At 47.3% G+C, this 23,102-nt stretch overlaps 1 protein-coding gene across 1 annotated transcript; it reads right to left on the reverse strand.

Moving 5' to 3' along the window:
* Nucleotides 1–10,251: 10,251 nt before the first annotated feature.
* Dlx6 (distal-less homeobox 6) lies at nt 10,252–14,714 on the reverse strand. Its single transcript, XM_032906960.1, has 3 exons — nt 13,905–14,714; nt 12,509–12,702; nt 10,252–10,679 (listed from the first exon to the last, which is right to left on the reverse strand). Exons 1-3 carry the CDS (start codon nt 14,353–14,355, stop codon nt 10,428–10,430), a joined length of 897 nt encoding a protein of 298 aa, XP_032762851.1. The 5' UTR covers nt 14,356–14,714; the 3' UTR covers nt 10,252–10,427.
* Between the last annotated feature and the right edge of the window lie 8,388 nt (nt 14,715–23,102).

Raw genomic sequence — 23,102 nt, forward strand, 5'->3', positions numbered from 1 at the left:
CTGCTCCTTTTTGGCCCCCTGATAACTGGCTAGTGAGGTTATATGCAGACGGTTAAAAGACAGATGAATTCTCCAGAAATCCAACAATGCAAAACAGAAGTCAGGAGCTGCATGATTGCAGAAATGTGTCTGTGTTGGATGCTCTGTTTATGAATCTGTCTGCACATAGGGCCTGTTTATAGTACCATCGTGCTTAGGATGGTTCTTCCCCACCTAACCACAAAATCATTTAAATGATATTAAATATAACTCCAATGTTTCTGGTAGGAAGGAATATTGAAATTAAATACATGTCTCCTACCGTGTGTAAGGGAAAAAGGCAACAGAAATCCCTCAATAACCTGGAATTAAGAGCTCAAAGTGATTCTGATGGATAACCCCCTCCCCCATCACCATGTGTATTGCAATTAGACAAATGACGGTCCTTCTGAAAGGAGCATTCCAAGATGAGACAGGAGAAGAAAAGGAAATCTGCTCTCAGTCCTGTTATATTTTTTTTTTCAAAAATCTGAAATGTTTGGGGCAAAGTGAGTGGTAGGTAAAGCCTGGGAGTCATAATGTGTAGGACTATAAATTTGGCCAGGTTCTTTCAGGCAAGAAAAATACTGTAGGGATTCAGAACAATAGTGTACCTAAAGCACTAGGCCAAATGAGAAATATGGGGGTGGGGAGCATTCCTTTTCAAAAAGCGCGGGGGTGGGGTGGGGAGGAGAGACCCTATATTGATTTCTTTTCATGTGAGAAGGTGAGATAGCGTTCTTAATATAACTGTCTTTCACGGCATCCGTACTTCGTACTTCATTGCTCTTTCAGGAGCCTTTGCTCTGCTTTTACGTAAAACAGTGGCAAGACAAGTTCCAAACCCCGGAAATGGGATGTTGGCTAGAATTTCTTTGTGAAGCCATCTTTAAGGCAGGTGTAGAGGAGTTGCAGCAACTTAGCCCCTGGCTTGTGCTTCCCTTACACCTCTGCACGGGTGCCATGCCAAGGCAGAGGCATCTTCTTGTGGCTGGCTGTCCTTTGGTCCACCTAAATCCATTTCCTTATGACACCCAAGGACCTGGTTGGAAAGGACCAGGTTTATGGGAAATATCCACAGCTAGGAGGTCCGCTGCAATAAATGGGACAAGAGTCCTCTTCGGGAGGGGGGATTAGAACATAAAAATAGAATTGCATCTTCTCATCGCAGGATTTCAGAGAGGACCCTTCCAGCAGCCAGAACTAAAAAGGAAAGCCTTGTGCCCCGGGGTTGTTTTCAGAGTCAGTCTCTGCCTCTCCAATCCCTTCCCATCCCTTTCTTCCCATCAGCCTTCTGAGCCCATTCGCCCATCCGTTCTCCTTCCACTTTTCTTTTCCTTTCTTTCCACGAGTGGTACGAAACCCACCAGTTTGGAACTCAATAGACCTTGGGGGTGGCTAATATACACTTCCAGGCAGCCTGGGATACTGAACCCTGCCTAAACAGAATTTTATCTCCAAAAATATTATTCCTTGTCCCACACTACTCCATCCGCGGGGAGACGGTAGTGTGAGGGGAGGCCCTGGCCCCCTTTTTGTTTTCTGTAGTGGCATGGAGTAGAATGGAGTAGGAAATGAAGGTGTCTGTTTTCTGCCTTTCTGTCTTTGCTTGCAAAGATTTCAGTCGTTTCCATTGCACCAAAAGCCCAGAGCCTTCTGAGGGCTTGGTCTTGATTTCCAGGACTTGGCCTTCTGATGATGGTCACCGGCCTGTCCCAACTCCAGGGTGTGTATTTGGGAAGGTTGGCCGGGGCGGGGGACATCCACTGTACAGCCCCCAGTATTTCCCGCCCACTGGTTTCCCAAGAGTGTCAAAATGTGCTTGGAACAAGCTCTTTCCATTTTGGCATTCGGAGAGGGTGGATGTCATCCCCCTGCTCCCATCCCTGGTGGAAAGGGGTGTGTGTGTGTGGTTTCTTCACTATCTCCGACCCCTAGATTCAGCCAAGCGGAGGGAAGGGCGGGTCCAGAATTTTCTCAGGGAAAAAGAGGGATGCTCTTTAATCACCACCCTTCACCCCAAGCAGGAGCATTGCTGGTTATTAAGGACACCAAAGCTGGTTTGCTGCTGGGTCGAAAGCCTAGCGCAGCGGCGGGGGTGGGGAGCTAGTTTTAGGATTTCTTCCTCTGTGTGAACCTCACTAGTAGTGGTCTCTTGAATTGAGAGGGTTTTTTGTTTTTTGTTTTTTGGCGGTTTTTTGTTTGTTTGTTTGTTTGTTTTAACTCGGATGGGGAGCGGTGAACAAAAATATTCTGGCAAGAGAGTCGCAACGGGCTTTCCTGGCACCGCGGGGATTCTCCCCGGGGAATTTAACTCCCTGCAGTCCTGAGCCCAAGGATGTAAAAATAACAGATCCTCGGCAAAGTCTAAAAATATCTGTTTCTTTTGCCCTCCCTCTCACCTTCCTTCCATCTCCATTGTTTCTTGCTGTGTGTACCAAGCACACGGCGTTCCAGTTTGGCGCTGGCAGACCCTGTTCGCTCTGGACTTCAAGTAGGAGTCGCCTGTGCCTGCCCATTCTGTTCCTCACTTGCCCAGTCCTCTTTCTAATGCCCCCAAGATGAATTAGGCCGACTTCAGAACTAATTTTCTATATGGTGGACCCCCATCCAGCCAATACTTTCGATCTCCATCTTGATCCGTTTGCAAAGGCTCGGAGGCCTAGGGCACGCTGAAAGGGCTTGAGTTATTTCTTCGGTGCCCTGACCGACTCCTGGGCCCTCCTGTTGAAGATCAGATAATTTGGCCTTTGTTTGAGACTTGGGTTGGGCTAGGCGGGTTTCTACCCTCATTCTCCCCCTTTTTCCTGGCGGCCATCTCCTTGTGGGACAAGAGGCGGCCTGGGGATCCGAGGGAAGCTGCATTCCTGTGGGTGCCAGGCGGCTCCAGTGCTGAGCCACAGGGCCTGAGACACACACACACTGAAGAACCCGTAGACCTGCCCTGATCTCTCTCTCTCTCTCTCTCTCTCTCTCTCTCTCTCTCTCTCTCTCTCTCTCTCTCTCGTCTCTCTCTCTCTCTTTCTCTGTCGGTACCTACCCGGGACTCAGTCCACTCCCACTCGGAACCACCCTAGGGCTCGGTCTTGCATAGAAAAGCTTTGACCCACACAAAGATATACACTCATCCCTCCCAGTGACACCGGCCAGATCAGTATCTCCCGCCTTAGGACAACCCTTTCTCCCGCCCCTTATCCCACAACCCAAGGCGCGTCGGCTAGCCTCCTATGGCTGCTTTGATCGCACCGGACGCCCAGTGGCTCGCGGTCTCCTGGCTGACCCTTTCAGAGTCACCCACAGCAAGCCTGAGGCCGGCTTTACAGCACACAGCCGCCCCCACGGTTCAATATCGAGCACTCTCTAGCTCTGGATTGCCCTGGATGCCTGCTGGAAACTGCTCTGCACCACCCCTCTGCCTCTTGTTTTCTGTTATTCCTAAAGAGGGACCTTTAGGACTACTCAGCCACCCCATCCCGGCCCCTTCTCCGCCCCCTCCTGGATCCAGCGCCTCCCACTGGCCGCTGTGATCTGGCCAACCTAGATCCCTCCAGGCCTCGGAGAAGGCACACCCTGAGGGCAGTAGCTCTGAGACGTCGTTGGGAAGTGCGCCACCCGCGAGGAACAGCCTGCTGTCCCCCACCTTCTCCACTCTCAAGCACCTCCCTCCGACCCCTCCCGCCCGGTCTGCTGGGTGCAGGCTCTCAGTGCCCAGCGCTTGGGCAGAGGGCTCTTCAACTTAACTCCTGTCCCCCTGCACGGGTCCCCCCCCGCCCTCCGATCTTACATATTTTGACCCAGTCCCAGTCCAAGAAAAAACAGCCCAAATCCTGGTGGTGCGCGTGATATTAGTTAAATCTTTTCTACATAGCCTGTACCGGCGACCCACATCCCTGGCGTCATCCCTGGCGTTTTCCCTTGCCTCTGACCGGCTTTTAGTGCAAGGCTGAACAACTACAAGGTATCATACTGCCAGAAGTATGAGTGATTGAGAGATGGAGGAGCCTTTCCCTTTCAGTCACCTAGGTCTGCCCACTATAATGTAATAACCTGTTTTATATTTGAGTTCTAACTTTGAAGATACAAACCGAATTTCCGCGAATCTGCGAATCTCTCTGTAAAAGCGAGTTGGATTCTTACAGCAATTAAATGTTTCTGCGCTGTTATTCTCTCGGACTTCTGGTTTTTGGGGTTCTGAATAGATTTCTTTTCCAAAAGCACATGTTGTGTGCTTTTGAGTCTGTTCAAAATCCTAAACCAAGATTTATATAAAACCGTGAAATACCACACATTACGACCTTTCACCACAGGAAAATGGCTTCATGACCTAATCTCCCCCCTCACCCCCCACCCCCTCCGTGCGCCTCTCCCTCTGTCTCTCCTGGTTTCAGTAACAATTCTCTGTGGAATCCGCCATATACAGGCTACTATATGTTTTTTTTTTTTAAAGAAGTAGGTGGGTGTGAAAGATGGTAAACAGTTCCCAAGCTATGATTTATTTTAAAGCATTTTTTTCCTTGAAAGGCGTGAAAACAGAAACTGCCTGCGGAAGCTTATTGTCACCTAGGACTATTTCTGCCACTTGCCATTTGCAAGGTGGGGGGAAAGGGTGGGCGGAGGGGGGTGCAGGATATGGACTCAACTTTCATCTATAAACAGGGGTCACTAAACAGGGGACATTTCATGATTGCCCTTAAATTCCCAGGAGCTAGGGAGCCTGCTTGCCACCCTGCAGGGTGGCCTTGGCTGTGCAGCTCGTGTGGGTCGGTAAGATGTTCTTGGGAGGAGGGGAAATCAACACAATTGGCCTAGAAACTGGAAAAGAGGCTGAGGACATTCGCTGTGATCAACACGGTAAAACTGAACTTCTGGAATACAGGGTCTTTAGGTATCTCTTGACAGGGATGTCACTACCAGGATGAATCCAGAGGAGTCTCTACTAGAACATGGGTTATACTACTGGAAGCAATAGAATCCTCAGAGGGTTTGACTCTGGAAGCAGCAAGTCTCCCAATCTCTCTTCAGCTCTCTCCCTCCTTTCTATTTTGTCCCTTCCTGTTTGAAGTTGATGTCGAACCTTACCCTGTTATGCAGATTGTGACATAGAAGCAGCCAGAATGGTTTACTTGGCGGAGATTTTCATTAATAAAGTTAATGATGAAATTAAAACAAATAGTCAAACCAAGAGCTTCCCAGTTGGCTATATTTAATTAACATCAATTAATACGTGTTCCGCTAATATCCTCGAGGACACAGCATAGCTTCTTTATTGTAGAAGAGAACGGAGATGGAGGGAAGGCACACTTCACAGCAGCCAGGGCACTTTGCTCTGATGACAAGAGTAATTGTAGATTCATTTAAGAATATGTTCATAAACAAGTGACAGGCACATTCTAAGGTGGTTTCCGTGGAAAGAATTGCGGGACTGACAAATGTTCTGTACTGTGGGGGAGGGACTGTGGAGGAAGGGCTGTGGGGGAAGGGCACCTTTAAAAGTAGGAACATGCTATGGTAGAGGGAAGACAGGAGTGTTTCATGAAAAGGAAAAAAAAGAAAAAGAAAAATGATTTGATCCTGCAGACAGCAGCAGCAGCAGCAGCAGCAGCAGCAGCAGCAGCAGCAGCAGGAGCCCATGCAAATGCATCAGCTCTGCTCTGTGGAAGAGTTGGACACATAATACTTCAGACCACTGATTTGCTATTTTCTTAATTCTGGTTCTTCTTTTTCCATATGAATCTAACAGTCTTTTGTCCTTCAGGGTTTGATTTGATCGCTACTGTTCACATTTCACTTTTGTATTTTCCTCTTCCTATACTATTACTCATTGAGTGCCCCGTGAAATTACAATCGTACATTTTCAACTCAGCAACCCATTTGCAGTACAAAAAATAGGGTCTAAATAATGGCTGAATTAGCCCTACTGGACAGTTTCAGATGTAACACTCTGTAATAATTATATTGCAGGCTGGATTAGGATGCTATTATCATAATCTGGACGTTTACAATTATCTGTAATTTGCAAAGATGCGCCAGGTCTTGATTACAGCAGTTTTTTTTTTTTTTTTTTTTTTTTGTATCACGCTAACCATCACTAAACAGTGACAGTAATAACAGCTAATTTTGCTGGCAATATAAGAGGTGCTGGGGTGTGCAAACAATTTCACACCTGGATGTGCTCACTCAACCAAGAATATAGAGACAGAGCTTCTGCCCCGAGACTCAGAAAAATACTCTCCTGTGCCTCGGATCAGTATAGATTTCTAGACCCTGATCATTGCTTAAGAGAGATTCTCTGGGGTAAGTTTTTTTATTTCTGGCATATTTACTTCTAGGCACTGTTTTTATTAATTGTCTCAACCTCTGTAAGCTCTATATGATACATTCTTGTGATTTCCTTGAATTGCAACTTTGTTTTCAAGGTTTAGGTTCTGACCGAGAATCTTCCTTTAACAGTTAAGAGTTGATCTGGTGAGGATGGGCTCTTTAAGAACCTGACTTGCCTGTCTTGCATCTGTGCCGCTGGTGCGTTTGGTGTGGTTTGTGACTGGAGACTAGGAAAGGACCAGGTTTCTGTGAGGTGTGGAAGGAGCCTGAAAGGCCAAGCTAAAAAAATCTACCTGAAAACTGTTACTTACAATTGATCTTAAGTAAATACATTGAGGTTTTTACATGCGGCCATGATTTTAGGTTCTGAGGCATCAAGAGATCAAACAGAACTGGCTGTGTGGCTTGTTCTTTGCAGTCAGCCGTGCGGAGGGATGTTAGCAAAAGCAGGTGTGCCTGAATCTCTGGGCATTGCAGCCCTTTGGACATCTTCTCTCCAGCTGGGGAAAGTTAGAATAAACGGCACCTTCAAGGATGCTTCTTAGGGCCTTGCTTAGAACTGTAGTCTCTGTCTCTGTCTCTCTCTGTCTCTGCCTCTGTCTTGTGGGGGTGGGAGGGTGGGGGAGGGGAAGGTATCCAGATCGTGGAGCTTATTGCCTGCCGAGACCAAATTCTGTGATCCTGGGCTTAGAGGGGGGAATGATTGGTTGGGACACAGAACTGACAACTTAGGAAGCCAAGGAACAAGTCTCATCTATGTACCAAGGAAGATATTGGCCACAAGCTGTGCTGTTCTCTCTCTAGATGACGCTGTTTCCTGACCCTGTAAATTTTATAAGTAGCTAGGAGCGCTTAGTGTAGGATCCCACACCATCTTTGACTGCCCCACCCTGCAGAGAAAAGCTTCTCTACGGTAGCAAGAACCTTTGCACAAGGTTGTGTCCAAAGATAACGCGGTGTTTATTTATTAGAGAGGAGGAGAAATGGTCTCTCTCCTATATTCTTACCCAATAGCTATGCTTCCCACTCCAACACCTCAATATGGTCAGAACAGGGCTTGGGAACTCAAACTCTACAGCCTAGTAGGGAGTTTGAACGAGGGGAGGCGCAGTAGACACCTCAACTGGCAACGCCTTTCACCCTTGCTCCTCCTACCAATCCCTCCCGGGAGAGCCAGTTTCCTTGGGGGTCAATACATTTTAAAGGAGAAAAAAAAATATTAACCCTTGAAGTTCGGGGGATCCTGTGGGAGCCCAGCTCTAAGCAGGGTTCCAGGGGACTATCTGACAGCATCTCTGTAATTAAGCTCCTGTTAAATGAGAGAGAAAGATGGATGCAGAGGTAACAGTACCCCACCTCCACCATAGTAACATACATTTTCTGGGTTTCAGGATTTCTATACACTCACAGTGGTTTGGCATATATTTGGTGAATTTATTTTTAAGGAAAAAAATTAGTGTTGGTTTCGATATATGGTAGCTTTCTCTCTAACATAATTTGAATAATTCAGCAAAGCCCCACTACCAGCTGCTCTTCTGCAGCCCTCTTCCATTCTTTTCAGCATTATAATTTTGGTTAATTTTCAATTTTAGGTCCTACGTCTCTGCAATTTGTGTATGAATAACAGAATAATTTCCCTCTTTTGTTTCGCCTTTCCTGTTCCTGAATCTAAATAAAGATGGCTTTTTAGTATTAAAAGTGGAAGAAAATTACAGGTAATTATCTTTGACGGTAAAAACGCTGTAATCAGCGGGCTACATGAAAAATTACTCTAATTATGGCTGCATTTAAGAGAATGGAAAAAAACCTTCTTGTGGATAAAAACCTTAAATTGTCCCCAATGTCTGCTTCAAATTGGATGGCACTGCAGCTGGAGGCTTTGTTCAGAATTGATCCTGGGGAGCTACGAACCCAAAGTTTCACAGTAGGAAGGGGGAAAAAAGAAAAGAAAACATTTTTCCTAATGTAACAATGCGAATGGTAGAAAATGACAAGACTGATCGGTTTTAAACCATTCTGAAGACTGACTGAGCGTGGAAGTTGCTCAACAAAAAAAGGAACGGGGATATTGGTAAGTAGTCTTTGCTTTGTGTCTAATTATAGTGACTGTCCTTTTGCACGACTGTATGTCGCTGTCATTATATGGAGCACTCTGAGTATCTCTATTGACTTCTGATAAATGGCTCAGTGGTTTCAAGGTTCATAATTTGAAGGATGCCCAGGTCTGTAGCCATTAATTCTCACAGTATGGGGCTTCCTGCTTGTATGACGAAAGGACTTTTCATTTTCATTATTTCTTTGCTTTCCACCAGATCGGAAGGATGTGTTTCTTGCAGGCTAGAGCATTTTCCTACCTTGCTAGCTTGCAACGGGTTCTCAACATTAAGCAGTCAAAATTGTGCACTTCGCTTTCTGGGTTTGCATTCTTTTTACCTTTTTTTTTTTAATCTGTTTCCAAAGGCAAATTAATATAGCTGTACTATGTCAGCTGGGGAAAGGAGAAGGAGACTGTTCAGACACAGTACTGGTATTGACTGAATGTCTAGAAGTTAAGCTGGGTCTAAGTTATTCTAAATGTTTAAAAAAAATACAAAAATGTGTATGAACCACAGCAAAATTAAAATGAAAGGCAGGGGAAAACATTCACGGATCATGTTAAAGTACCGAAGACAAAGGCTTGTGGTGCAAACTGACATCTCGTCAGTCACTAGAGACGCATGTATAGGGCACACCATATTAGGAAACTAAAATTATTTTAAGAGAGATAGAAAATATAGTGGAGAGGGAGGAAGGACGGACAGACAGAGACATGGAGCAATAGAGGACACTCCCAACATTTTGTGGCTTTTACTCCATATATGAAAGAAGACAAAAACATACAAAGTATATATACAACTAAAATTCAACAATATATACAGAAATGTTCCTTGATATAAACGTCCCTATTAGCTTAGTGAATGCCACGATTCACTAGGAAAGGTGTCAAAGCAATCGAATGGTGGTTTTGGTTGTTTCTTGGCTGTTCTTGATTCCAGTTCAGAGTTTGGAGGTGGGTTACACAAAGAGCATCTTCCTTGTTGCTGTTACTGTTTGTATCTAGCTGAGTTGCCATTCCTGATCATTGCATTTTGAAAAGACATGCAGCGGTTCCTTTGTGGCAATGTTCTAGTTTTACAGCCAAATTTTCTTCTTTCTTTAGAGAAGGGATTTTGAGGGGGGTTTCCTTCCCTTTCTTTCTTTCTTTCTTTCTTTCTTTCTTTCTTTCTTTCTTTCCTTCTTTCTTCTTTCTTTCCTTCTTCTTCTTCTTCTTCTTCTTCTTCTTCTTCTTCTCCTCCTCCTCTTCCTCCTCTTCCTCCTCTTCCTCCTCTTCCTCCTCCTCCTCCTCCTCTTCCTCCTCCTCCTCTCAGTCTTGCATTGGTAAATAAAAATTCAGGAGTCCAAAATCCTTGTCTTTCACCACATAATGTCTTAAACTCATTAAACAAGTAAAAATGCTGCCATGTTTGTGCAGATTCTTCTGCCGGTGGAGAATGTCTGTAAAAAAAAGTCATTTGGATGGAGAGTACTAAAGAGGAGGCTCAGGGCCTGGATCCCAGAGTGTGAAGGAAAATATCCTTACAGTGATGGGTTTCCAGAACACTGGCACAAAAGCCAGTCTCTCTCTCTCTCTCTCTCTCTCTCTCTCTCTCTCTCTCTCTCTCTCTCTCTCTGTATGTGAGTGTGTGTGTGTGTGTGTGTTACAAGGTTACTTATTAAGGTTGCTGAAGACAGGAGATTGCAGGACAGGAGGGAAGGGAAATAAAGAAAACGTGGAAAGATGGGCAAGAAATAAAGAAAGATTAACAGGGATGAAAAACAAAAAAATGAAAGGAAGGAAGAGAGAAAGGGAGACGGAGAATAGAAGGAGGGAAGGAAAGGAAGGAGAGAGAGAGAGAGAGAGAGAGAGAGAGAGAGAGAGAGAGAGAGAGAGAGAGATCACAGGGACAGTTCCTCTGAGCTCAATGCTTAGGCTGTTTGGCAGATGCAAGAGAGTCCTGGATCCTCCTTGCCTCCTTCAGAAGCTCCCGTAGGCTGTTCACACAGACAAGTCACATCATCTGTGGTCTCTGCATGGTGTCCTGGTGTGGTGAGGAATACCAGTGCGAATACCCAGGCATATAGCTGTTGGGAGGCATACTGACGCCCTTGGCAGAGGCGGAAACGTCCCACACTGGAGGCAGGGCTGGTGAGCGTGGTGACAGGGCTGCTGAACCCGGGAGGGGGTCACTCTCATGTGGGTTACTACCCTGCTTCAGCAATTTCTTAAATTTAGAGCGCTTATTCTGAAACCATATCTTCACCTGCAAGACATGTAGTAATCATTAGGCCAGACGGACATCATACTGGTGCCTTCAGTGTCATCCCAGACCTAAGAAGTAATATACAAACAAGCAAACAAACAAACAAAACACCCGTTGGCATTCCTTTCCCCCTCCCTTCCCCCTTCCAAACCATCTCCATCCTTCCACTCTAGGCCTGTTAGATATCTTATTAGGATACCTATAGTTCTTGTGATTCTTGAGTTTAATCCTATAGCCTGGGTTTTAAAGTATCAGCATAAACTTAGAAAAAAAAAATCAAATGAGATCAGTGGACCTAAAATTTTATGAAGGACTTTTAAGTGGAATAGAGTTTGACTCACAATTCTACAGCAGAATTTACCTCCCTTGGTTTATTCAGTGTTCATATTTACCAATCCCCAAGTTCACTATGCTATGCATATTCAAGTAGTAGACAGTTATGAATTGGTTAAAGGTTGTATGTTCACAACAAAATTCCTCAAACATACCTATGCATATTGTGCACATGCCATAGGATATGTCTGGGATAGCTTTCTCCAGACATAAATATTCTCCAGTCCTGCAAAGATTAAGAAATGCGCCAGCCCCCACTCCCTACCTCCTCCTATGTTGCTAAAGCAAACAGAAGTCATCAATCATCACATGATTGTTGGGATATCTACTAAAGTCAAAGGCTTCTGAAAACTCCAGAATCAGGAATCTAAGTTGGCAGCTGACTTAAGTCAACAAGTCAAATCTTTGGATGAAAGAAAACCTACAATGTAGCATTACCTTTAAAATCCCAGAATCTGTTTTTTTCCAAGAACAAGAGCATCTCGAGCCCTTTCCTAGCAAACCTCAAATATTCTCAGAGGCAACATGGCAATAGAAACCAGGCTGGCTGAGAAGAGCTCAGGGATGCAGCCTGAAGACACAGTTCTGTAAGGTCTTGGCAACTGTGTTATTAGACCTGCAGGACCCTTGCTGGATAGAGAGGGTGAACATCAGAAGAGGCCTTAGCATCCCGTGCAGTTGGCTTGACTGCTGGCTTTAAAGTGCAGATTGCTGTACTCACCTCTAGGCCCCTTTCTGGGAAATCTGAAATGTCCAGTATAGCTCTCAGGTCAGCAGGACTGTTATCTGTGGTGTCCCAGGCCATGATTTGGGGAGCATTCTCTTTGTTTCCCAATTCTGTCAGGTTCTGTGCTCCAGGGAGTTATCTCAACCTGCACTGTTTGATTTGACTACAGAGCTTAAAGCAATTTTCATAAAACCCTATCTTACCCATCCTGGAGGGAATAGCTTACCTATAGATGCCCTATTAAGCTACTAGAAAATATGTCTATTTAACTTTTGCTGCTGGTCTCAGCTCCTAAGTTTCCTTCCTATGACAATGACTTGAAATTCATTAGTTTCTAGGGACCACTGAAGGGTCCTTAAGAAAGGGCCTTAGTTTACTTTCTAGCTGGATACCCCCAACACCACACACACACACACACACACACACACACACACACACACACACACACACACACACACACACACACTTGTTCTACTTCATGTTATTCTGTTCTGGAATAAGATTTGATTGAATTTGTTCACCAAAAGATCCTAGGCTCAGCTGGGGTCGCAGAGGGTTGGTGTATATGCAAATCCAATCCAGTATTCAATACCAGGTCATTTGTTCCAAACTGTGATCCCAGGAAAGTGCACCACTGGAGCACAGGCATTTGTCATTTAGCTCCTTCCATCCTTGGTTGACTAGGCCAAGAATTCCTCCTGGTGTGCTTTCTGCACGGTTAGCAAGCGGGGCCAGCATTTCAGGGGTACTCGGGCTTCCCGGGAATTACCTGTGTTTGTGTCAGTCCTAAGGAAGCAGCCAGTTCGGCTCTCTCTGGAAGGGCCAGGTATTGAGTCTGCTGAAAGCGGTGGTTTAAAGCCTGGAGCTGCAGGCTGGAATAAATGGTCCGAGGCTTCCGAATCTTTTTCCCCTTTCCGTTGAACCTGATTTCCCCGTTTTCGATCACTGTCGTTTTTTGTTGATCTGTAAGCAAAGGACACAGAGGAGCGGTCACCCTTGAGGCCATTGCTGCTTTCTCCCCTTCGTGTGACAAGGCCTGCGAGGAGCTTCTCCCAAGTTTAAACAGGGTTCCTCGTAATATCACCGCTATACCACCGTGGGCACGTGCCCCCAGAGTCTGGGAAAGCTTCTCTGTGGCCGTGTCTCTGACCCTAACAATGCATAATATTGGTCGAATCTAGGAAGCCCGGGGCATAAAAGAGGCGCGCATAAGAACGGAGACAGCGCGGGCCGCTTTCCGGAGTCCGCGGCGCTGCAAGGCTTCTCTTCGCTGGGCGGAGAGTGGTTTCTTGGCCTGACTTTTTACAGCGCCTAGAGCTTTATCAGAGCCACCAGGGTGGCTTACTTGACCAGTTAGTTTTGTGTCACCCAACTGCAAGCTTAGTGTTTTAAGTCCCTTCTGAATGTTTGAAATGATTATGCTCGCGTGGATCAAAACACAAAACACAACCAGGAGCTCAGAGCAGATCCAGAGCAGGCTGAGACATTCTGGACAACAGATCGCTATCAACCCCAGGGCCTCTGCTTCGCCTCCAAGAACAAAGGAGCGGTCAAAGTACTATCGAAAACCCAGAGAGAGGGGGCCGGGTCAGGACTGGGGGCAGGGGACACCTCAAAGCTCACAAGGGAAGAATTAAAAAAAGAAACAAACCCCAGTTGTCATTAGTATCTATCGGCCGTAACAGCTTCGTTAAAAGTCACCAAGGCGCACCAAGTGCCCCACGCAAAGTAGGCCACTGCTCGCCCAGCGTTGGGATGGGAAGCCTTAACTAGCCCTTCAGTCCTGTCCCAGAATTGTCTCCAGTCCCGACAAACGCGGGTCCCAGAGGAGAGGGAAGGGACAAGCAGAGAGCACATAGACCTGGTGGGCTGGAGGGCGCAGTGCGGACCGTAAGGCCAGGCTAGCGCACAGCCCGGAGGTTCAGTGGGAAGCACACGCGGGGCGAGCCAGCCGGGGGTCCACGGCGGCGGGAAGGGGCACGGCTGGGAGAGGCCGGCAGGCAGGCGCCAGGCAATCGGGAGCGCACGGGGCCCGATTTGGGGCGCGCGGGGCCGCCCGCAGGAGGGGGCCGGCGGAGGCCCCGGCGTGGAGGAAGTGAGCGGGGCGGGAGGGGTCGGAGGCAGTGGGGAGGCGGGCGAAGCTAGCTGCCTAGGCGGCCTCTCACCTGTGTCGTCCCCGCGCGTCTGGGCGGCCGCGCTGCTGTTGTGGTAGGACTGGAGGTAAGGGCTGTGCTGCGAGTGGCTCATGTAGGGGTAGGCGGCGAGCGATCGGTGGTTGTAGGAGTTGCCTCCGCCCGAGGCGTAGGGCGAGCCGTGGTGGTGGTGCTGGTGGTGGTGATGGTGGGAGCCGGCCGCCGCCGCCGCCGCCGCGGCCGAGTGCAAGCAGTGCAGAGGGTAATGTGCGCCTGCCATGGCCGGGGAGGTCTGCTGCGAGTGCGGCTGCGGCGGCGGCGGCGGTGGCGGCGGCGGCGGCTGCTGTTGCTGCTGCTGCTGCTGCTGTTGCTGCTGTTGCTGCTGTTGCTGCTGCTGCTGTTGCTGCTGCCCGAACTCCATGAAGGCGGATTTGGACGAGTCCTGGCCTTCCAAGCCGTCAGCCATCGTAGTCATGGTCATCATCAAAACTTTGGGGGCTGGAGAAAGCCTTCTCCCGGGTTTCCTTCACCCTCCCCCACTTGGCTCGCACCGCTCTCCCCTTTGCAGCCACCTTAGCTCCCGGGATCCTTGCAAAAAAAAAAATTAAAAAAAATTTTAAAAGGAGGGGGCGGAGGTGGTTCTCTTCCTCACTCTTCTCTAATATATATATATTTAATATAAAGAGATATAGTGAGCAGGGCCTTGTTAACCCAAAGGGAGGAGGAAGGGGGAGGGATAGGAGAGGAGAGGGGGGAGGGGGAATCTGCTCTCTTCTCCCCCCCTTGCTTTTCCCCCCTTGGATTTTTGGGGGCTGGTGCAGTTTAAAGCAGAGATTTTAAGGTGGATTCTGCGAAAGTTGCGCGTCTGCTTTCAGACTTGATGCAGACGCCACGAGTCGAATGGTTTGTCTCCAAAGGGCAGCGCCTCCCTATTGGTCAGTCGCCCCCTGACGTCACAGGCGCACCGCTTCTACTGGCGTGTGCGCTGCTTGCGGAGTTCTTCGCCTACCTTAAGCAACTACAAGCTCAGCCCAGAGCTGCAACCTGGGGCCGCCCGGAGTTAAAGGGGAGCAGCGGTGGAGGGAGGCGCCCGGTAGGCTGCAGACGCATCCCATGGAAGCTCCAACCCCGTATCCTAGAGCCCTTGTTTCCAGGATTGGAGACTTTGGAATAGCCTGGCTGGAGGCTGATCTCTTTCAATTCATTTGCACCCTTTCAGGTTGCTTGTGTTCAGAAGCAGTGGCCCTAGCATTTAAAGTCAGACCCCCCCCACTTGACCTTCCCCCTCCCTCAGGATCCCAACTCTACTCTCCTCCCAAGGGAACACCTTGGCACTGTGGGTTTTTCCAGAAGTACTTTCTTGAAGCCATAGAGGGAAGAAAAAAACCCTACATCTGGGCTTCATCTCATGGCAGGGGTCGGGGGTAGTAAAGAAAGAAAAATCAGACCCTGCTCTGGCGAGATTCCTGCTGTTTTAGGCCCTATTTCCTATATGTTGACCCCCCAATAAAGGAGGAACACCTCCCACCCCCAGAACGCAGCAGCCTGCTCTGAAAGCGAATCCTTGGAGGGCTGACAGTAATGCATTTTTTTTTCCTATTGAAAACAGAAGCTACTGTAATGCTTTCAAATATATGCAAATGATACATGCGGTTAGTGGTTTGGCAAATCTTGATTACAATATAAACTACCCAAGTAAAAGTGCCTTCGTCCTAAATTTGTCTCTCGATTACAATTCCAATTGATTTTATTTTATTGTCAACATTGTTAATGATAAAAATAGAGTCGTTTTACAGTTATTTTTACTTTCTGGAAGGAGGCAATTAGAGTTCTAATCAGGAATACACAAAAAAATCTCCCATGATTAACTGCAGCACTTTGTTCAAATTGCTGCTATAAAATTCAGAACAATTTGCCTGTAATGATCATGGACTGGGTTTATTTTGGGAGGTGGAATAAAAGTGGATATAGCATAAATTATCCTCTAATTATACACCAGTGTCGCCTCAATTATCCTCTTATCAAAATGGTTGTCTAACTGCCGCATTTAGTTTCAATTCTCTCCTTTTTTTCTATAAAAAGAACTTCATACCTTGTTATTATTAATCCATTTATTATTTGCAAGGGGGTTTATATCCGCACATCCAGGTGGTAGCACCACTTCTGTTTCAAAGATGGACTGGGGAAAGACATTAAGTTTGGAGCAGCTCAGTGCAACGGATCTAGCCTTTCTCCCTCGGGTCTCCAGACTCACTTAGGTCCAAGCTGCGGAGCAGGGACAACGGAGCCCAGGCGGCCACCTTCAGGCCCAGCCACCAGGTAGGAGAACCGGATCTAACTCTAGGCTTGGGGACAAGCCAGGCCGCACCGGGTCCGGTCCTGGGGCGGCAGGTAGGCTCTCGGAGCTCGCGTGGCCAGACGACGGAGACTAGGTGGGCGAAATCTGAGTACCCTACCCTACCCACCTGGGCTCGTTGCCTGCTTTCGGTGGGTACAGGGAACAAATTGTGAGCTTTTGGTCACAAGAAATATGTGGGGTTGCAACCCTGTGTGGTGGTGTCCGGAGGTTGCGGGAGGACTAGTTTGTCTTTTTGGAAAAACTACTGGGACATTTTTGCACCGTACGTCGTCTGTAGCCCATACGCTACACCACCCCAGGAAACCTAGAATGGAGAATTTAGTGGTGCGGCTTGCCAATGGAACTCCAGAAAGGGATGATAGTAGACGGAGCTTCACAATTTCCCGTGGCGCAGGAGTCACTGACTGCAGCTTATGCTAATTGATTTTCCCAGCTACCCGCCCGGGGTCTCCAGGTATCCTCCGGCCAGTTTGCCTTTTCTTTTTCCTTTCTTTCCTTCAGCGGTTCGCAGCCCGCCGGTTTTCCCTCTAGTTTCGCCCGCAGCTACATTCGCGCCCTCTTCTTTTACCCAGCCCGCCACGCTTAACTTCTTGAGTCCCGGGTGCCGGTTCAGTAACTCTGAATTCATTTTTAAGTGGCTCCCTTGTTCCTTCCCTTTTAACAAGAGGTGCAGTTTAACACGCGAACCTGTAACGCGATCCGTGCGTTTACATATCGGCAGTGGATTAAAACAACAACATCTTCTAGGAAAATGAAAGATAGGCTGGGTGAGGTAGTGGTGGGGTGCTGAAAGGGAAGTCAGGGAAACAGAGCACCCCCTCCCCCGGCGGTGCACCCGGGCTGCGAGCCCAGCTCGTAATGTCCTCAGAGCCAGCAGGTAGACATGGCAGTTTTATTGCTCTATACCCTGCAGCTTGCTGTTAACATGATGAAGGCGTTTCTCTCGTTTGCTTTTCTGTGTCTCTGCCGTAATGTTCGCAGGTGCACTACTTTGCCCACTAACTCTGATAGCATCTGGATGACGGTGGTGGGGCCGGGAAATGTCCTCTCACCACTTAAGCGCCAGATCCAAGGCGCACAACGCCTGTTTGCAAAGGGATTTCTCTCTTGTTTGTTTAAAGTGTGAAGAAGCGGCGATGGTTGGAATTGTCCTTTCAGGTGTATCTCTGTTCCTGGGGGTGCAAATGTGCAGCTAGGTTGGTAGTTGTGCACGGTGTAGGTTCTGTTGAGATTTGCTGGGTGACCCAAGCTGGGCTCTGAGAGACAGAGTAGTGAGCAAGAGGGTCTCACCCAGCTAGACAGAGGTCTCGGTGTTCTCATTCGGGATAGAAGACTAGGAATAACCATCCCACTTCCCAGTCCAGGGAGTAGCCAGAGGAAGACTACTGTGGCCCAAAGGTAGGCAGCTAGTGCTTGACACAATGTGGCCTCTGCCACCGGCAAAGGTTCAGTGTTCTTCGCACAGAGCTTTGCTCAAACTGAAGTTGGGCAGTTCCGTTCCTAGTCCCTCACCTGGTGTCTGGAGCATCTGGGTTAAACTGCGAAACGGGACAGTAGAAGTCACCCCTACTTTAAGTAGAAGTCACCTGCTACCAGATTTTCGGTTAGAGGTAAAACGCCGGGCTTTTCAGAGTCTAGCAAAAAGGCGAACACCTCAGGGGCTCTCGGCCCCGGCGCCTCCCGCGCAGTCCAGGCTTCTTTCCTCTTTGTTTCGCTCTCTGGGGAGCCTCCGCCAACTCTTGCCAGTGGGAGGGAAAGGAGGGCTAGTAGGGCCACTGAAGCCTTTATCATTCAAAATACAAGTAAACTTAGAAATCTGGAGGCCTAAGCGGTTTTTTTAAGGGCCTGTTACTGTAAGATAAGAATTATATTCATTGAAGTTTTAGGAAGCAGGATTGGAGGCCTAAATTGCATTTGATTTTTAAAGGTGTTAAGGTGTTGTGGACTACGGTCCACAAACACCAACACACTGTTTTTTGAACACCCACTGCTTCTATCTTGCCGGGATAGGTGTGTAAGAGCGGGCTCATTGGGTTTGAGATTCGTCCCAGTTTGGTTCTGGAGATGTTTGCAGACCTGTGCAGGGCTGAGAATGCCTGGATCTCCCGGGAAGGTTTGCAGTGTTGGTGGGGGCTGTGGCAGCAAACTCAAGCCGTCCAGGACTTGGCTGGGTTCGGTTGCTAAGTTGGGCTCAGTTATCACGTTAATTCTAAAGAAATTAGACCTGGAGAAATGGTCTTTGAATTCAAAGAAATAACTCGGTGTTGTTTTACATAGCCACGTTAAGAACCCCCTTCTCAATGGGAGACGTTGGTGGAAAAATTCCTGCTAGTTCTTTCCTCATTTAACATGAAATTCATTCTCATTCTCTCTCTCTCTCTCTCTCTCTCTCTCTCTCTCTCTCTCTCTCTCTCTCTCTCTCTCTCTCTCTCTGTGTGTGTGTGTAAGGAAAGGGTACCTGATATTCTAGACACTCAAGAACCCTTTATCCCCCTAACACACAGACACACACACACACACACACACACACACACACACACACACACACACACACACACACCTGTAAAATCTCCAGGTCAAGAGATAGAAAAGCGCCTCTTTCCATTTTTCGGTGCAGGCTAACGGTGGCACCTTTAGGAGTAGCTCCAAGAGCCAGCCTAGGCAAGAAAATGCTGAGGATTTGGTGGTGTTTCTTTAGCAATAAAACTGCAATGGCCATGCTAATATCCTACTCTTCCAGGTTTCTCCAGATCCAGATTAAAAGTGGGTTTATCTATTAAATGTCCAGAAGGAAGGTTGACCAGAGTTTGGGGCTAACAACCCTTATCTCTCCAGTTCTGATTTCCAAGCACAGGCACCTGGGAAACTCCAACCTGCCACTGACCTGTGGCAGGGCTCCTCAGAGTTTTCAAAAGTGCTCATTTGAAGAATATCACTAAACAAGTCTCAACCCAGAAGCTTCTATTGTAGACTTTTTAAAATCTGAAATTTCATGGTGTTAATTAATGTACAAATACCTAGATCTTTCCTCTAACTTCGCCATCATTTGACTCCTCCCTGGAATCATTTCTGGATGTGTGAGTACCCCAAACTTTTTTATTTGGGAGAACTGGATGTCAACAAGCTTGAAACAAGTCTTTCCCCACCTCTTGGTTTTGGGGTTGTACATTAAAAACCTTTCCTCTCTTTTCTCCTTCCCTTCCTTCCCTCTTTCAGTTGCTTTTCAGTCTCAAACATTAGACCCTTACCCCTAATACATAAACATATGTCCCCTCGGCTCTAGAGAGAAGAGGGTTGAAGAACCCACAGAGCTTAAACAGTTTTAAACACGGTAAATGCAGATGTTTGTCTTTTCAATATACAGGCTAAACCAAGGCTGACCTTCCCCTGCCCCATATTTGCCCTGCTGGGAAATGGAGCAGAGTAGAGGAAGACGGGAAGGAATGCTAGAAATCAGCTTTCATTTACCGGTCTTTGAAAAGCAGGACCCCTGGCCATCATAGAGTAAATGCAGCCCCAGAGTGGCAGGGAACAAGCATCAACAGGAAATGGCAGACTATTTTTAGGCTTAATAAGGAGTTAATATAGCTGCCCAGTGTCCTCCTAAATGCCTGGAAGCATCTTCTGCTTAATTCTTTCATCTCTTCATCAGCAGTAACAGTAATAAAGTCATAGCAAATGTCTCTATAATTAATAAAGAGCCAGGCTTGGGACAGATCTTCAAGGAAACCTGGATGAAAAGCATCCTCTTGTTATAATGGAAACAAAAATGTAAGTGGGAACCCTTTTCACTAGTGAGAAGAAGGAGTCATGTTCTGTGTCTGACCATCGTTTTATATATGTGCTTTTCTATAATTTTCTTATTTATCTTTTCACAGAAACTTATTTCTGGAACATCCCAATAAATGGGAAGACAGTTTATTCTTTTTTTCTTTTAAAATGGAACGTTCCTTAGAGGACCACTCATTGACCAGTCCTTGGAAGTTAGGATTAAAAAAAAAAAACCCTCCAATTACTACTGCACCATTTCTTTTTTCTTTTGTTCAGGAAAAAAAAATCTTTATGCAAATCTAGGATCGAGGAAACTCATTCCTTTCTACCCTTGGGATAACAGTTTTCGCCATACTGTTTTAAATAATTTTATGCATGAAAATGTTGTTTAGCATCTTTATGCCAGCAAATGGGGGCTCCTTCCCTCAGAGACTCAAAGTCTTTGGTTCTTTAAACACACTGAGAGGCCATGCCCATTTGGCAAGCTAGCATTTGACTTTGTCATCTTTGGAAGACAGAAAATAAAGGAGAATACAAGAAGAGTAGTAGTAGTAGTAGTAGTAGTAGTAGTAGTAGTAGTAGTAGTAGTAGTTGTTGTTGTTGTTGTTGTTGTTGTTGCTGTTGTTGTTGGGTTAAGAGTATAGAGGATGCGTGTCAACCAGCTTTGTTGTAGGTCTTCCTGTTCGCTGGGTACAACAGCACTTTAATGTTAGCTTCACAACAAATCAACAAAATTAAAACTAACAAAGGTTTCCCGGCCCTGCAGTGGTGTGTATTTACTCTTGGAGTGAGGGGGTGGGGTGGAAGTGGGTGGGCTAGACCTGCCAAACCAGCGCTCCATTTGCTAGACTTTTACCCTACACCTTCCTCCCTTCCTCCTTATTTCTCATCCTCCTTCTCTCTCGTCACACTGACCACTTCCGCAAGGTCGTAATAGGAAAAGCCATCCAAAAATTACAAGAGGCCACCTCTCCTGGACAAAACCAGCTATTCTTTAATAACAAGATTGTGAAGCTCTAACGTGTTGGGCCCAACAATTAAAAAAGCAAGGGCAGCAATTCAGGATGCCAGTCCAGCAGTCCCAAGCAGACAGGCTGGCATCCCAGCCTATCTGTGGGTCTGGGGTGAAGGAAGGGGCGAGGGGCAGGAGCCGAGAAGGCGGAACGCCCGCGCCCGCAGCTGGCTCCCACGCGCCGCCGTCTGCGGAAAGCCAGGGGCAGGATAATGGAATTCAGCAGGCAGGGATCCTCAGAGAGCCAGCCACTGTCTTGTACAGATTTGTAGAGAAACCCTCAGTGTAATTAAAACCGTACAGTCAGATTAATTCAATGTGTTGCTCGGCAGCATTTTTAATAGTAAAAATCCGCTTTAAAATTGAATTAGGGTCGAATAAATTTTCTGCGAGACTCGCCGGATTTGCCAGCTTTCATTGAAGCCAGCTAGGGAGGATTTAGGCGGTGGCTCCCCCACCCCGCCAGTTGGAGGTGGGGTGGGAGTTAAGGCGGGTGTTGATCAACCAGGGGGCCAGTTTGGTCTCTAGACTGGTGGTCAGGAGCCAGACCCAGGGGTGTCTCACCGCCTGGGGCTAACCCTTGATCTCAGGGGGCAATGCACAGACTTCTGACACCCAAAGGCTACCCCATTCTTTCCCTCTCTCCCTGCGAAGTTCTTGGCTCTTAGAGGTGAAGGGGGTAGGGAAGAAAGAGAGCCCTACTGTATCTTGAAGCAATTTCTTAACCTGTGTTTCCGCGTGTGCTGGAGGTTGGAGCCCTCTCTGGCCGCCTGAGTGGCAGACAAGAAAAAGTTGTGGCTCTCACTCCCCCCCTTCTTGAAAATCTTCCAAAAATTAAGGGTAATATTTCAAGCCTGCTGTCAAAATGTCTCCCAAGCTTTGATTTGGCTGGCCGCCCCCTCTCCCTCCCCCCAACCCCACCTCTCATCCTTCCCATTCAGTGGTTCACGTGGTTGTGAAATAGGTGTTGGCGTTGGGTTCTTTCCCCCCCTCTAAGGTTAGACACCTCGGAGCTGAAGACTTGCTTAAAGTTCTTGTAAGAAGTGCCTGAGCGCTAATGGGGAGGCATTCACTCGAAACAAGCCTGGGGTGGAAGAAAGACAGTGAACTGAATCCGCTCTTTCTTGAAGCTTTTTTTTCCTTGCTCTTTTGGGGGCTCAGAAACAGACTGAAGCTTCCCACCCCCCATTTCCTAAAGATCAGGACACAACATGGGCTTTCTTGACACTCATATACAGGAGCACGCCCGGTGCAAAACCTTGGGTCACAAATGCCCTAACAAGTTAGTCACATCATCAGGCCTGGGAAAACAAAAACCTCTGTGGGTCCCTGTTCCTCAGGCAACAGCGCGCAGACGCCTTAATTGCTGCAAATTGTCACTCTGTCCCCTTTTCATTTTCTCACCCCTTCGTTTATTTTTAGTACACTTCAAATGCCTACACACTTTTCCTAGTAAGGAGAGCAGAGCAATTATTGCCTTTGCCTGTAGGGCCTCCTTTGCCAATCACTGAACGCGGATGGAGTAAACAGGGCGAAAAGCCAGGCGCGTTATTGGTCTCGCTTATTTCAGGTGGAGGGTGGTAAATAACTCTCCCTACAGCGTCACCCCCTCCCTGCCTTTGGTTCTTGGGTACCAATTACCTAGAAGAAAGGAGCTGTGTGCCCCTCCCTCGTGCTCGCCTCATCACATCCACTTGGTGCACACCAAGTTTTATTCTCAAATCCAGCGGATCCCGTCAGAATTGGCTGGTTCCACAGAGAGTTGTTAGGGGAAAAAAAAGAATTCTTTGGAGACCCAGATCTTAATTCTGTCCTTGAATAGAAAGATGCATCCTGAGACGGAGGAGGCATCTTCCCTGCCCCCCACGCTAGGAAGTAGGGCCCTTTTCCTCCTCATGCTATGAGGGGGCATAGTACAAGCCCCCAAGATTTAATGATAAAGAGCTCTTTCAGGGGGGTCTTTCTAAGCCAAGCCAAGCTTTTCTAGTGACCTGGAGCAGTTGGAACAGTTTGCATGAATGTCTATTTTTCATCATAATAGCTAAGAGTTCTTAAGAGAGAACTTTAAATTTCGAGATGTGTATTGTCT

This window comes from Rattus rattus, chromosome 6 (genome assembly GCF_011064425.1).
Source record: "Rattus rattus isolate New Zealand chromosome 6, Rrattus_CSIRO_v1, whole genome shotgun sequence".
NCBI classification, from domain to species: domain Eukaryota; kingdom Metazoa; phylum Chordata; class Mammalia; order Rodentia; family Muridae; genus Rattus; species Rattus rattus.

Bases quoted from the DNA above. Each gene is read 5' to 3' on its own strand.
- Dlx6 (XM_032906960.1), bottom strand. From the start codon at position 14,355: ATGATGACCATGACTACGATGGCTGACGGCTTGGAAGGCCAGGACTCG. The intron at 12,703-13,904 runs GTGAGAGGCCGC...CTTTGCTTACAG, and splicing joins GACGCGCGGGGACGACACAG to ATCAACAAAAAACGACAGTG. The intron at 10,680-12,508 runs GTAATTCCCGGG...CATGTCTTGCAG, and splicing joins TAGGACTGACACAAACACAG to GTGAAGATATGGTTTCAGAA.